We start from the raw sequence: 16550 nt of genomic DNA, 5'->3' as shown, positions 1-16550 counted from the left end.
TGAAAAAGTTGTCAACTTTTTCAATCATCCATTAATCGGCTATTGATTAGTTGGCCCTGTTCACAGCTCCACACACGCCGCACCTCCTCCCCGACTCAACTTACCACCTGCTCACATCCGCGATCGACTCAGGGACGCAGGGAGAAGAAGTAGTAAGGAGGAGCAGGTGTGGGGGGGATGACAGCCGCCGACAGACAGGCCCGATCTCAGAAGCAAGTTGCTGGAAGACTGCTCAGGTACGTCTGCACTTTCCCACACATGGTGCTCTATGATGTATTGCTGGGATAGTGGGATTTGTAGTCCTCTATAGCTGATGGTACATTGTGCTGTATATTATACCATCAGCTATTGAGGACTTCAAATCCCAGCAATACATTATACACTGTATGTATAATGTACTAATGCTGGGATTTGTTGCATTCCTATATACCTGGTGGTATTCTGCATTGCGCTGTATAGAGGACTACAAATCCCAACAATACATTATACAGCGCAATGCAGAATACCACCAGCTATAGAGGACTACAAAACCCAGCAATAATACATTATACAGAGCAATGCAGAACACCGCTAGCTAGAATGTACTATTGCTGGGTTTTGTAGTACTCTATAGCCAGTGCCATTCTGCTGTATAAATTTTACACTTTTCATTTCACTATATTGCACACCACAGTTTTTACTTCCTCCACTCCAAGCTTGCTCCTGTGATGGACTACAATCTCAATACAAAACTAGTAGTCCCATCACTGGAGGCATTTAAAAAAAATATATATATTTTTTATCCGATTAACCGAACTTAATAATCGGCTAACTAATCGATTTTGAAAATAATCGTTAGCTGCAGCTCTAACTGTTTGTACACATTTTATCTATAAGCCCCAAAGTGCGTGTGCTTGTTCTTTGTATTGAATCTCCTTTGCTAGATGATGTCAGTTAGAAGTGGGTGAGTCACCAACAACTTATACCATAGATTCTTTTAGGCCCCCCAGAGAAGCATATCTTTATGTTAGGGGTTTTTCTGTGTATTTGGCAGTAACTAGTGGAAAGACTGATAAATGACATGCTGCTATAATTATTACCACGCAGTATAATACACTTTCAAATACTAAAGGGATGTGATATGATTATTTATGAGACTATAAATGCTTTTAACACATATATACACATTATATATATATATATCCATCTATCTATCTATCTATCTATCTATATATATATATTGTATTGGCAATTGAATCTGTTTGAAGAGAATAGGAGATCATGTGAAATTAACATTTATGTCATTAATTAACACTTATATAATGGGTTTTAGTAGTGGTTTTGTTATTCCCTGAGAAAATAATATGCCTGCTGAGAAACTCGTCAAAATATAATTTTGCACCTTGCTGTTGCTGCTACTATTATCATGAAGACTGACTCCCTCATTCTGAAACTGCTATCAGTAAGGCAAAATGGCAGAGAAGAGTAAGGTATAGACCTGCCAAAATTTGCTAAAATCCTTGCAATGGATCCTAAAGAAACTGTCTCAAATATGAGCAGTTAAAAAACTGTGCATGCAATGAAATAATGCATGTGGAGAGGTACACATGTACAGGTCACAGCGGGGGGGCGCACTATGTTTGAAAGCGTATTTAGTCTTTAAAAAATGATTTAAATACCAATTGTCATAAAACCAAAAAGGTAATGTAGAGCTGCCTACCAGGTATCTAAATTTGGTGTAACTTCGTGACCGGCAGCTTTGATATAGTCCTTTGCTATAGGCAGAACATCTAGCAATGCTTTGCCCCACTCATGCGGAGGCTTGCGGTTTACAGCATAGGAGGTGAACAGCGCGGCTGCCAGTGAACCAAGATATCCGGTAGGGTGGTGATGGGTCATCCTGCCACTCTCTATGCTGATACGGATCAAGTCATCAACTTGTTCTGGGTGAGGAAATCTCAGCCCAATGCACATTGCACGCATGGCTGCACCACATCCACCTCCAGCTTTATTAAATGGAATTTTCCATCCATCTGGAACATCAGGCTTTAACATATTTGTACCAAACTTGCAGGTTGAACCTGTGTAAAAGGCAGATAGTAGTTTAAAATAATTAGAACATGAAATTTTCAAACTAAATTTAGCAACCTCTAGAAAATTCTAGAAACCAAGTAGCCAATTTAAGTTTAAAGGATAGATGCACTTTCAAAGTGCACTTATTTTTTGTACTTCACCTACTGAGCTATTCCAACACTCCCCTCCCCAGCCCCTCTTCCCCCAAGGTGCATACCTGCCTTGCAATTGTGCATGCAGTCTCTGCTGTACTCTGTTTACATCTGGCAAATCTTTAGTGCATTGGCCCTGCCTGCATAGAAGCTTCCCACAGGGATATAGGGCCATCCACAGAGTGTCTCTGGCTTTGGGAGATTGTCCTAGAACTCTATGGAACATTACTGTGCACTGTAGAATACAAAGAGTAAACAGATTTACAAACCCAAGATAAAAGAAAAGGGTGGGAGGATCAGGCAAGAACATCAGAAACTAATACTTGAGGCAGCCTGGATGAATCTCAACCGTAAACAAAAGTCATTTCGTTACACTTTTTAACAGCCTACTCAGTCTATAGAGTCTGTTATCAAGTAAAATGACTGTATGAAAAATCTACTATAGGATCGGAGAGGGGAGTGGGGATTCCCTGTGGGGAGCGGCGACTGACAGTTCACTGCGAGAGATGATCGAGAAGTAAGCGAGCAACGGTATGTGTTCGCTCACTTCCCGATTTATTGAGCTGACGTGTGACAGTTTAATTGTCACACGTCGGCTCGAACTATGAGGCTGAGTGATTTTCACTCACCTCATAGTTATTACAAGCACAGCCAAAACAATATCTTATCTGACCAAGTTTCATACACTTAATACACTTTCATACACATACAGTAAAACGTTCAGCTTACTGAACTGTTGTTTTAACAGCCTTATTATATAAACCAAACAATGTTTTTTTCTGGTTCAATATCTCAGCGCTGTATGATTTGGGTGTAGGTGTTGCATGCTCTGGGTGCACAGGATCCCAATAAAGGTAAGTATGCAGCAGGGTCAAGAGTTAGGTGGCTTAGCAGTAGGGTCTTACTGCGACCATACTGATACTTTTAGGCTGGGTTCACACCTGGGCGTACGGAATATGCACGTTTGCCGTGCGTTTTTACCGTGATTTGCAGTAAAAGAAACGCACGACTAACGCACGTTTGAGGGCTATCCGGCTGTGTCCAAAAGTAATACGTGCGGCAAATACGCCCCAAAGAAGCTCCTGTACTTCTTTGGGCACAGGGCGTTTCTAAGCGCGTACCTACGCGCTGTAAAACGTCCAGGTGGAAACCATGCCCATAGACAATTATTGGTTTTCACATGTTGAGCGTTTTACAGCGCGTAGGAATGCACTGTAAAAAACCCAGGTGTGAACCAGGCCTAAAAGAAAACAAAACAGAGAAACAAAAAATAGGTCGCTGGCCAGTGATTTAAGAGGCGGGGTTGCTCTTAGATGGACCCCGCCTCCTCCTTCACTGCGAACGCTGGCCTCTTCTGCCGTAGTTGCTGGCTGTCACTGACACAGCTCCGCAGAGGCTGTGAGGGGAAACACCGCTGCTGATCTGTGATAGCGACAGCCAGCACCCTTACATGCCATAGCGACCCAGGTGGACCACAAGTCATCAGAGGGATGCCCTGGCCGGGCCCCCGTGTCCGGGCCCCATAGTGGCCGCCTGGTCTGATAGCAGAGTTCTTGTGCCCTTGTGTTTGAACTCTTAGAGGGTTATTCACTATCGAGCTGAAGCATTGGCTAATCCTACAGCTCAATTCAGCCGCTGGAGTCATGCGGTTCAGCCGAACCAAAGGGCTGCTGTATCGGCTATTCACAATAGCACATACAACAGCCGAAGGCAGGAGAAAGGCTCAGCCGAGCGCATATGCTTTGGCTCGGCTGAGCAGAAGTCACAGCCGAAGCAGACCGTTCTCCCCGCAAATGTAAATAAATGGGCGGAGCCAGCCATGATGTCACGGCTGACTCCGCCAAGCTGTTGTCATTCAATGACAGCCCAGCGTCCTCAAGTTATTTGAGTAAACAGAAACAGGAACCATACCGCACTCCTTACCGGGATTCCCACTTGATGAAGATGGGTGCTCGAAATGACTGTGGATGGCACCGCCACACATGAACAATAGGAGATACAGCTATTGGCAATAAAATATTTTGCTTTTTCAACTTATGGTGTGCTGGTGACATTTTTCTATTGCTCAAGTTATTTGAGGACACTGGGCTGTCACTGAATGACTAATGGGTGGAGCCAGCTGTGACGGCACGGCTGACTCCGCCAATTTGTTTTGATTCAGCCGGTATGTGACATGTGCGGAAAAAATTTAAACAGTTGAGCGGAGCTAGCGGTCTCCGCTAGCTCCGCCCAATTGTATATATTTTGCCGGCATCTGTCAGATTGTCATTTGGCGGCAGGAGTTCCTCATGTGCGGACGGGTTGGCGGGCATCGTTTTTTAAAATTCGAATGTCGACAAGTTGTCGTGGACAATGCTGGACGTCATGATTGATCCTGGATTACGTTGTTGGATTAATTTTTGGAAATTTTTAATAAAACAATTGTCAAAAATATTTGTTTTATTTCAATTAAAAGGAATTTTTACAAAGTCTGGTCTTTTTATTTACATTTTTATTTTAATCCTTTAGTGAATGAATAGGGGTGCAAGTACCCCTTACTCATTCACAAGGGGGGCAGCATCTGGGTGCCTCCTTTATTAAAGGGGGTACCCCGATGCAAATAAGCCCCCTGCCCACAGACCTCCACAACCAACTTCCCAGGACTTATGGGGAAGAGGCCCTTGTCCCCATCGGCAAAGGGGACAAGGTGCTTTTCGAGGGGGGACCCTAGAAAAGCATCCTCCCAGTGCCAAGGGCATATTGCCTGGTATAGGAAGGAGGGGGTGGGGGGCGCTTGCTCGTTCCCCCCCTTTCCTGTGCTTGGATCAAGGGTTTGGTTGGGAATTTTGTTTTGGGGGTGGGATTTCGCCTTAAAATTCCTACCAGACCCAAAAGGCCTGGTATGACTTCTAGGGGGAACCCTACGCATTTTCTTTTTTATTATTATTTTTAAACTTGGGGTTCCTCTAACATTCCTACCAGACCTAAAGGGTCTGGTATGGATCAGGAAGGGGAGCCTACACTGTATTTATTTGTGCTTTTAATAAGTTTTCCTCTTTTTTATTTGGAGGTAGCAAATAGGTAGTTTTTATTTGGAGGTAGTGAGCAGAATAGCCGAGCTGAATGCTGTTTGGCGACATTCAGCTATTCACTCACTGCCGTTCGGCCCCAATGAGAATAGGGCCGAACGGCAGCGAGTGAACTGGCGGAGGTTTGGCTCAGCCGATCCGGATTGGCTGAGTCGAACAGCTTCTTCACTTCGGCTCACCCGAACAGGCTGACTTTAGCTGATGTATGGCTGAAATCAGCCACACAAGTCCGAAGTGAACAGCCAAACGGTGTTCGGCTCACTTCACTTCAGCTCAGTTATTCATTCGGCTGCCTTTGGCCGCTTGCTGCATAACTCCTAGTGTTTACATATATGCTAGCCACATTGATTTAATTATTACCTGGAGCTCTGCCCTCCATGTCATTCATGCACTCTTTATACTTCTTTGCTATTAGCGGGTAGAGCGTGGTAGGCTTTGTGTCTTTGCCTGCTGCCACCAATGCCTCTGCTGTGGCGATGTGCATCACAGTGTCATCACTCACTATCCAGTTTTTCACATCAATCTTCTTTAAGCCTCCCAGTTTGGCTAGTTCTTCATGAATTGCAGTACCGCTCCTACAGAATTCCCAGTCACCGTTCTTGTAACCCAGAGCATCACCAGCTGCACTGAGGACCATGGCAGCCACATAATTCTCTACAAGCCCGGAGCACATTTCGCTACTATAGAAAGTCTTCCGGATCAGACCAGCGAATGCAAGCTGTAAAATAGGGAGATAATAATCAGATAACAGATACTAAACAAGATGGCATAAGAAAGATACAAAAATAGGTCTGCCAAGTCAGGGAACTTATACAATTGTATATATCATAAACTGGAACAATAGAAAGATAAGATTTGTTTTGTACCCACCATAAAATCGTTTCCTCTGAGTTAATTGAAGGACACAGGGAAGGATCTTGAATTCCTGACCACTGGGCTTATAGAGCCACCTTCAGGAGTAGGACACTAGGCAAAAAAACAAAAGCACTGACTAAACCCTGACAGTAGCCAACCCAGCACCAACAGCTAGAGGCAGCTCAGTTAGTCACAAAGCAATGCATAGAACAACTGATGGTCACAGACAAAACAACCAGAGTGGTTGGTACTGTGTCCTTTAATGAACACACAGAAAAGGATTTTTCAGTGAATACCAAAAATCCTATTTTCCCTGCCGTTTATTGAAGGACACAGCAAAGAAATTCAATCTGTGACCATTTGGATGTCCCAATGCAGCATCTAGCAAGGGGTGGAAAAACTAAACAACTTTCCCAGACAGGAACAGTACAAGCCGCCTGTAAGTAGCACAAGCCCCAAACAGAATACAAATAAATGAAAGTTCCCTGGGAAGCGTACAATGGCCAGATCCATCTGGGTAGGAGGCCCAGAGCCCTCTACTAGGAAGCCTGGATAAAATAATTTACCATAAGAAGTGGCAGGAAGGTAAACCTACACAACACACAATTATGTAGACAGTAACAATACATTTTCCTGTTCAGACACTGGAGCTGGACAGAGCGTCGAGAGAATAATGATCTGGATGAGGTAGAAGCCCAAACCTTAGCAGGCAGGAGGGAAGCTCTGCTCTCAACACCACCCCATCCATGTGTAGAACAAGAGATGATTCTTCTTGACAAAGCCACCAGCTCAAAAAACATGCAAAAGTGATGGCAACCAGTAAGGCGACCCTGGTAATAAAAACAGAAATGAGAAATCGCCAAGGAACACCAAGGAGGACCATACGTAAACAAAATAATAGGAGGTTGCACAAGAGGAACTACATAGGTCACACCCTTTCAAAATTTTAAATCAGAAAAATTGAAGTAATCCAGTAATCCTAGAAAAAGCTTGCAAGTACAAGGATTATGCCTAAAAGACCTAAATGCAAATGTCGACACAGATCTCACTGTAACCAGTCTGGATTATTTCCGAGTATTTGCCAGGAAAAACAGTAGGCAAATTATGCCATCCAGAAAGTGATGCTAGACACTGCAGAAAGTAGCCTTCTGTGCACAGCATAGGAATCACTGAAGCAGAGACTCTGGTGGACAAGGAACTAGACTTAAACAGCCATGTAGTGCAAATCAGTGACCATGAAACAATATGGAAAATTGGTCCATGGGAGCCCACATTGCTTGTAGCCTGGAAGGTCAGAGTACCAGAGTTGTCTGGGCCATTTTGGAATTATGAGGAGCACTGGAATGCCCACCATCTCAATCCTGAGGAGCAGACAAGGAAGATTTAGAGGAAGAAAGCCGTAGATCAGGCATACTGATACCATGTATCAACAGATAATCCTGTAATCAGAGACAAATCTGTGCAGTGTGTTTGGAGTATTGATGTACACAACTGCTTGATGTGAACTGAGCCATGCAAGTATGCAGCCTTGTGGTTAGAAAGACTCTCTGATGAAAGAAAGCTATGACAGACCTAGTGGATTCCATGAGGATTTATGGGCACAATGACGATGCTTACGGCATTTTCCTTTTCCCCATCTGCTGTTTTGAGATCTCTCCACAGGTGCTCTATGGGATTCAGATCTGGACTCATTGCTGGCCAGTCCAGTACTCTCCAGCGCTTTGTCTGAAACCATTTCTGGGTGCTTTTTGACGTGTGCTTTGGGTCATTGTCCTGCTGTATGACCCATGACCTCTGACGGAGACCCAACTTTCTGACACTGGGCACTACATTGCACCCCAAAATTCTTTGGTAGTCTTCAGATTTCATAATGCCATGCACAGTCAAGACATCCAGTGCTGAAGCAGCAAAGCAACCCCAAAACATCAGTGAACCTCCACCATGTTTGGCTGTAGGGACTGTATTTTTTTTCTTTAAAAAGGCTTAATTTCTTTTTCTGAAAACAGTAGAATGATGGGCTTTACCAATATATACCAATTGGTCATACCAATACAAACAAAAGAAATAAACATGAGAATGCCTAAACATTTGTAATTGCAACAATTTTCTGTGCAAAGTAGTGCATTATCTGACAGATATGCAGGGGTGCCAATATTTTTGGCCATGACTTTACATCATAAAATGCTAAATGCAACAGTGTGAGGGTCATTTATCAAAACTGGAGCAGAGAAAATCTGGAACAGCTATGCATGGCAACCAATCAGCTTCTCTCTTCAGTTTGTTCAGTCAAGATTTTAATCAGAAAGAGAGAAGCTGATTGGTTTCCATGCATAGCTGCTCCAGGTTTTGTCTGCTCCAGTTTTGATAAATTCCCTTCTGTGTCTTCAGTGGGAACTGAACTCAGGACAAGTAGACTGCAGGGCCACTATGCGAACAACTCTCTTTGTGCTGCCCAGGAACAAACTAACAGGGAGGGCTAACAGTATGTAAAGTGCATTCAGAAAGTATTCAAACTGAAATAGTGTGTGGATATAAAACTAGAACATTTTTTAAGTGGGGAAGGTCTGGAACCTCTGTTAGTTTTCTATTGCTGGGCTGTGTTCTCATTGTCGAGATAGAACCCGGGACAGCAAAGGACAATCTGGTTACTAAGGGCCGTTTTAGAAACATTTTATACACTAGGCCTAATGTAACCATTACATTCCAATAAGCAAATATATTTCTACACAGTTCTATTTTTATATTCAAAACCCAAACAGTTAAATTAATACTTTTCTAGTGTTTTGATGAATCAGTATTAGTTTTTTTGTTTTTTGTTTGTTTTACACTGCTGAACTCTATAAGCCCATGTATAATGATAAGTAGTCCGTGACTTTAAAATCAAATTTAGTTACCCTACATCAGCTGTGTAGTAAGACACAATCACACAAACAAAGCATTTGTCAGAAGAGCTCACAATTACTGCCAGAGCTATGAACGCTGCCCTCTTCATTGCAGGCCTGGGCAGGGAGGATCCATTTGAAAGTGTCCTCTAAGTTCTTGTGGTCACATTCAGTTTATGTATGTCTCACATAACTGCTAAAATAAGACCTCTCCCCTCCCTCACACAACCAACAAGACACATGCAGGCTGTCCTCAACATTGCTAACTGTGACAGCTCATAGTGTGTCAGCAGTGTTCTCATGCATATTATATGTCAAGGAGTGTGATAGAGGCCGACTGTCTTTTTTCTTTGTTGTGTGTTCATATCTATTTTAAGAGTGAAAAAGAATGACTTTTGGTGCCTAAATAGAATTTTATATTATTAACAGAGCACTATAAACTATAGGGAATATGCAGGATTAAACTATTTCATGTGGAACCACAGCCAAAGTTTTTTTCTGGTGTGAGGATGGCATGTAATCTTTCTCAGATTTGTTTTAAAGGTTTTTAAATCAGAAATGTGGCAACAAGCTATTTAGGCCTCGTTCACACCAGACACAGTGCGTTGCGGCCCGATTCTGGCCAGAACGCACTGCATCGCGGTGGGCTCACTATGTTGTGGGGCAGGAAGGGGGGCGGCGGACCATTGAAGAGAAAATGGTACAGTAGCCACGTCTTCAGGCCGCAATGCGATCGGCTGCACGGGAACGCAAGGCACATTATGCCTGTGGTCCGTTCCGAACAAATTAGTGCGTGCAGCATTTCCCATTAATTCACAACGGGTACATAGTAACTCATACTATGTCCAGTTATTTACAAACCATCAGTGATCACCGACTGTTTGTACCTGCTCTCCATCCTGGATCGGCTCTCACAGGAAGCTGAGCCGGCGGGGAGGAGAGCTCAGTCTATTTTGACAGCCGACTCCTCCCTCTCACCCCCAGCTCGGGCTCCAGTGACAGCTGTCTCCACCCTCCACACTGTTCCCCATACCGATTTGTCACAGGAGGCTGATTAGGGCAGTGTTAAAGGAGAGTCGGCCTCCTGTGACACGCCAGCTGCTAACATCGCTCTCCTCCCAGTTCCGCTCGGCCTCCTAAACATTTTTCTCCTTCCCACTGGTTGCTGCTCTGTGTCAGAGCGGACACAGAGCAGTGCCCAGTGGGGAGGAGAGAAACCAGGCATGCGCCACAATTTCGGCCTAAAGATGGCACTTTCGGCATTCTGCCCAAAGTGCTATTTGCAGCTGATATGTTTTGGCGGCCGAAATTTCGGCGCATCCCTAGTATATACAGTGTAAAAAAAAAAAAGTTAATTCTACAGTGTGTTATAACATAACTCACATTAACACTTGTGCGAAAACACACTGCATCAGATAAGAAAGATATGATTGGGTCTTTAATAAATTATATTTTGAAAAAGATTTTGAGGTTTGGATTTCTTTTTTTCAGCTCCTTAAATAAAAGCGACAATTTGAGGAAACTATTTATTATCTTTCTCCATCCACCACCTAAAATCTGAGGGTCCAAAGAGTTTCTGCAATACTATTGTTCCCCAAGGATGTTCTTTGAGAAAGAGGGCTATGCGTTAGCAAAAATAATTCCTCCGCTTTTAGCCAGTGTGATGTTTGGGGATATTAGCACATATTGCGAGTGCTTTAAGGATGCTGTCCACTAGCAATATCTTCTGTTTAAGGGCTTGGTAGCCCACTTTTATTCAAATGAAAGTTCATACATCCACCTTGGATACCATCGCAGGGGTTGTTCAGCATAACCTCCATGCAACGCTTCAAAACAACACAAGTTTATCCTCCCGGCTTCCACTTTAAACATTACCACTTTTGACCCACCAGTCCTCTCTGTAGTACTATCCCGTATTTGTACTGGCGGCCCCTCAGACTCACGGCCCTTGTAAGAAAATAACACGAAATATGATTTTTTATGTCATTCCTTTTCTCGAAGCATAAGGTGGAAAAGTTCAATAATAGATGATTGTTTCCGTTGTTGCATAAAGTTCAGAATGTGTTTAATTTAAAGTTACAAAATATTACAGGATATGGTATATCTTACAGAATGAGTCTATAAGATGCTTGATGATTACAAAATATAGTATATCTTACAGCAGAAATCTATAAGATGCTTAAGAAACGTATCTTTTAGTTAGTAAGTAAAAATAGTCGTAACAGGTGTCTGTCTATTCAATGTGAGTGTGGGTGTGTCTGTGTGATGCTGTGCGTGTGTGTGTGTGTGTTTGTAGTGTGAATGTGTGTGAGTGTCCCTTGAAGGATCATCCCTCATCCTTTTATCCATGCTTTTACTTTAAAATAACCTATGTGATGTTTACCTTAAAAGTCTTTCTGATTAGCATAAGGGAGTGCCATACTCTAGTAGCTGAGTCATGTGTTCTCCTTGTATCCCATTTTGGGCATCATAGTCTTCTTTGAACATTCCCAACAACTGTTTCAACTATACTTAGGTCTGCCTGTCAGCTTACTGATTGATTACCAATTGTAACTCAAAATCAGCAGTATAGTAAAACTGAATCTCCAAACTTGGATAGATTAAAATATAGAAAATCAATCATTTAAGGTTCACACATACATATTTCAATATCTGGTTTTAACAGCCCTCCTAGCCTCACCAGTTCTCTCCAGCCTCCATCACACACCCCACCTGACTCCACTTTAACTTCTGGTGGAGTCCATCTGACCCCTGAACACGGTCTGTTCCTATTTCCCTGCAGGAGCTAATTCACTTTGTCAGCATCCTTTCCTTTCTCTGGCCCTGAAATAAATGACCATCTTTAAAGCAAACTGTTATAATAAAACTGAGCATGTGTGAATCTGCCTCAGTGTAGTTCATTCTATGTTCCCGAAGCGCTTCGAAGGAGAATCCCCCAGCCGTCTAGTAAAGAGGTCCTTTCAGTGTGGAATTCCTATCACCCGGGACATGCAGTTTCGGGCGCCGGGCGAGTAGTTTTAGTACATTCAGCCCGGCTCCGGACAAACAGAGCTGAGTGTACATTGTGCAGCCGCCGCCGCTCGTTTACTACAAGTGGTCTGATCAGACCACTTGTATTAATTTGAGCAGCGGCGATAGTTTCTGCCCGCACCCCCCCGCCGTAGTTTTCGGGGTCGCCCGCTCTCCCGGGGGACCCCAAAAACGAAGGCACAACGGCTCCGCCATAGAGCCCGTAGAGCAGACGGAAAACGTCTGCTCTACGGGCTCTCTGTGTATTCTCTGAGACCGTGGCGCTGTAATCACAGCGCCACCTGTCTCGGCTGTCAGGAACTACACAGAACCTCTGTTATGTGTTGGAGGGCAGGTTCCATAAAGAGAACCTGTCACCTCCAAACTATCACATAAGGGATTTTAATCTATGTAATAGGAAGAACATTAAAGGGGAAAAAGTAAATAAATAAAAAGTTAAAGAAAATTTAAAAAGTTTAAAAAATCAAATATATAAAGATTTAAAAAATGAAAAAGTAAAAAATAAAAATGACAAAGTAAAAAAATAAAAATGAAACCCTGCTGCCCCCGCCATCTGCATGCAAATAAACGCATGCGTAGGACATTCTGCATGTGCTTTGAGATTGCAGCCGCCATTCCATGATGGTAGCCAGAATTCTCTTACGTGTGTGTAAGAGAATTCTTACACATGTTCCCCTCCCCTACGGCACTGCCAGTGCCGTAGGGGAACATGGAGCCAGCTTCCCGTGCAATCAGGAAGCCGTGCGGCAATTAATGATCCGCCTACTGGTTTTCTGAATGGCCCGGGAAGCCGACTCCTTGCTGATTGGCTGGAAAGTCGGCTTCCTGGCCAATCAGCATCGAGCCAGTTTCCCGGTCAATCAGGTCATTACTCGCCACCCGGCTTCCTGATTGACCGGGAAGCAGGTTTCCCGGCCAATCGCAATCAAGCAGGCCAAACAACATGGAGCCGGATTCCGTGGCAATCAGGAACCTGGGCGGGATGTCATTACCCGCTGCCCGGCTTCTTGATTACCAGGGAAGCCTGCTCCATGCCAGCGGAAGCACAGGTATTAGTATTCAGTGTCGGCGAGATCAAAAAGCAAAAAAATCGGTACTCGATACCCAAAAATCGGTATTGGTGCATCCTTAGTTTTGATTAAAACTATTTATTGTATTGGGACAAGTAGATTGTCATGAAGGACAAGTAGATTTGGCCCCCGCTTTAGCCCTTGGACAAGTAGTTTTTTTTAAAATGTCCACACCCCTGAAAAATATATATATATACACATGCAGATATGAATGTGCAAACTCCTTGCAGACAGATCAAAACTCATAACACCAATAGGACAAGACCACAGCACTAACAGCAATGTAATTTTTGAATATATTTCACAGAATAGGAAAATAGCTCTACAATGGTGTAATCTTCAACCTATACCCATTACATGTTATAAGTGGTGGGTAACTTGTTCCCTCTTCAAATTTAAATTCCTCCTCCAGTAAAACAGACAGGCAGGGAATATTAAACAGCTGCCCACTTTCTATGTACAATAAAACAACAGAAATTGAGTCCCACTGTGCCAACTAAATTACTGAAAGTTGCAGTAAATAAAGTCTCAAAGTCCACAGCAGCCACTGGGCAGGCAAAACAAAATGCACCTATCATGTAAACTTGTCTAGCAGACAGTAATGATCTACAAAAATATAGTAGAAAAGGAGACAAGCTGGTGCTGTACATTTTACAGATCTACTTAATATAAAAGCATGCATACATACACTCACAAAAGGTGGTGCAGAAGTAGAACCTGTAAACGTCCAAAAACAGTTCCAGCAAACCCTATGGGTGTACTCTTCTCTTTTTGTCTTTTCAATTGCCTCCGCTTTTTAGCTTATTTCTTCCTCTTTCTTCTTTTTAGCTTCTATATTAGTTATTGGTACCTTCTTACTCTGTAGTATATTCTCTGGGGGGAATTTATCAAAGCAGTTGCTAGTGTTTGAACTTGCACGGAATATATTTGCACCAGATTTATCAAGCTAGTGTAATTTTGTTGATAAATTAGGTTTAAAAGGAGAACTATGGGGTTCTATCTTTTTTTTTATGAATGCATTCCTTAGGCTAAATAATTAAATAATGTAATTTACTGTAATTAGCCAAAATGCACAGGAAGGCTGTAAAACCTTATTTTAGGTGGTGGGCGGGGCTAAGCGCCGCAATGAGAAGACATCCTGACGTTTCGGATGGGATCCTCCCCACTGATGATTGACAGTGATTCTTGAGAGCTGCTGCGCGTCCACGAATATATGGACATGCGCAGCAGCTCTCTCCTTACCTGCACGTCCCCGTGTGCCAGCTCCTTCCCCCCCTCTCTCTTTCTCTCCCTGCTGACAGATCGTGGATCGCTGATGACAGAGGGGAAGGAGCTCTCTCTATCTCTGCCTCTCTGACATGCTTATTCTGTGGTTTTAATACTTTGAGAGTTACCGATCTGGAACAAGCGTGCAGCCCGTGATGATGGAACTCCTATGCTTGTTTCAGGTCAGTAACAAGTAACGGATCTGATCAGCAGGGATCTTGCGACAGTTTAAGCCTCTTAGATAATTTGTTTTTTAATGTGCAAATCTGTCTTTAAGGGCCTGTTCACACGACGTCTGTTTTCTGTGCTGACCTGATCCGTACACTCCTGCATCCCAAAAGTATCCCTATGTGTTTTATGGGCTACAGTTCTCACGTGCGCAGTCCGTTCATTGTAACAGAAAAATAGCTTTCTTCAGCAGTACAACAAAGTATGCTTGTATTTCTCCAAACATATCATCTCACCATTCACAGCTAATCCCGTTAAGTGTCCCAGGACTTTACTATTTTCCTCAACAGAATCTCTTCAGGAATAGTGATGGGCTCAAGCGTGTTCGCAGCTCCACGTGCCGAGCCCGCCAGGAAGCTGACAGCGCCAATCACAGGTCCTGAGAAATTATGGTCTGGGCTCTTAATGAGGCTGCTCTCAGCCACCTGATGACTGGCAACACCTGACCTCAGGACTGGAGCTTTCATCCCACCCGGAGCTATTAAAAAGGTGGCCATACACCCTGCGATTATCGCACCATAATAGTGGGAAATTCCGCGATCGTACGATAATTGCAAGGTGTATGGAAGGCGTGCGACCGTTTTTACTGTACGGTCGCACGTCTTTTGTCGAACCAGCATGCTAGAAAACCCGCCGAGAATCGTACGATTGTCGGCGGGTTTCTAGCCTGCTCGTTTGACAACTGCGGAACGGGCCGGTGTGCGCACGCGCACACTGCCCGTTCAGCATTGCGGTCAGTGGGGCGGGCTTTCGATGATCGCAAGTACGATCTGCCTGTCCAAGATGGGCAGATTGTACAAGCTTTTAATAAGCTTACGACCATCGCAAGACTTAAAAAGTCTTGCGATGGTCGTAAGGTGTATGGGCACCTTAAGAAATCTCCAAAGATCCAGATCCCAGCTACAATCCAGAAAAACCAGAAGAAACTGAAAGGCCAGCTTCTTCCCTGCAAAACTAATTATCTTCTGGAGCCTCTCAGGCCCTCTGGCTGAGAGTCCTGGGTGTCTGTCGCCAGCTTACTCCGTTGCATTGTCCCGCACGATACATAAGGTATGCGCAAACACAGAGTTCCATAACAACCTCATGAACCAAAGATGCTTTCACTGAGCAATAAATTGGTTATTTTCAAACAGTATAATAATACCAATACATAAGGTATGCACAATACTGACGCTCATAACCATGAAAAACCAGTTACGTCTTTCCTTAAAGAGGTAAATGGGATAGTTTGCAGACAGTATAGTCATACAAATGCTTACAGGTGTTTGTCTACCAATGTATGCATCAAGCTGTGCAAGAGAAAAAAACTTCTATTGCTGTGTTAGCATATGGCAAGGGATGCTGCATGCCCCTTCACTTGGCCACTAAATGTTTATACATATATACAGCTTCTATCCAGGTGACATAAAGCTGTAGTAATTCAGCAAAAAAAGGCCCTCATCATGGACTAAGAAAGTGCTGTACACTCTTCAGATGCACACGAAACCCGAAGGTTGCAATCAGAGCAATCAGTAATAAGGCCACACACCTGTGAGGCAGACACACCTGGGGCGATACAATTAATGGATTGGCTCAGCCTGTGAGCAGTTGTAGACTGGAAGAAAAAAACCCTCACCAAGAATGCTAAGCTGATCGAATGACGCTACGTGGCTTGGGTTGCCTGCACCCTAGCAACAGACACTTTAACAGTAGAGACTAGGTGGCTTGAGCTGCCTGCATCCTGGCAACAAAGGCCACATGTGGCTCCAATAAAGTGCATTTGCGCTACATGCATGTAAATGTTGGCACAAACGTTTACATTTCTGCAGCCTTAAATATGATCTATATGCAGAAAGACAGACTTTTTACAATTCTGATTTGACAGATCTGAATGCAGCACAGATGTACTAATCTTCACACACCAATAGGAAACAATACAGCTGCATTCAGATAAAAAAAAAGCCCTGT

At 43.5% G+C, this 16550-nt stretch overlaps 1 protein-coding gene across 1 annotated transcript in view; it reads right to left on the bottom strand.

Annotated features, from left to right (window-relative positions):
- LOC108784953 (protein ADP-ribosylarginine hydrolase-like) overlaps positions 1–16550 on the bottom strand; it is a 24616-nt gene that overhangs the window by 7561 nt on the left and 505 nt on the right. The window contains exons 2-3 of the mRNA XM_018553906.1: positions 5633–5990; positions 1700–2060 (exon numbers count right to left, since the gene is read on the bottom strand). Coding sequence (XP_018409408.1) covers positions 1700–2060; positions 5633–5990 — 719 coding nt within the window. The remainder of the gene's footprint in view (positions 1–1699; positions 2061–5632; positions 5991–16550) is intronic.

Source organism: Nanorana parkeri, unplaced genomic scaffold (assembly GCF_000935625.1).
Source record: "Nanorana parkeri isolate BGI_ZX_2015 unplaced genomic scaffold, ASM93562v1 scaffold134, whole genome shotgun sequence".
Classification (NCBI taxonomy): Eukaryota; Metazoa; Chordata; class Amphibia; order Anura; family Dicroglossidae; genus Nanorana; species Nanorana parkeri.
This window is presented reverse-complemented; position numbering and strand designations above follow the sequence as displayed.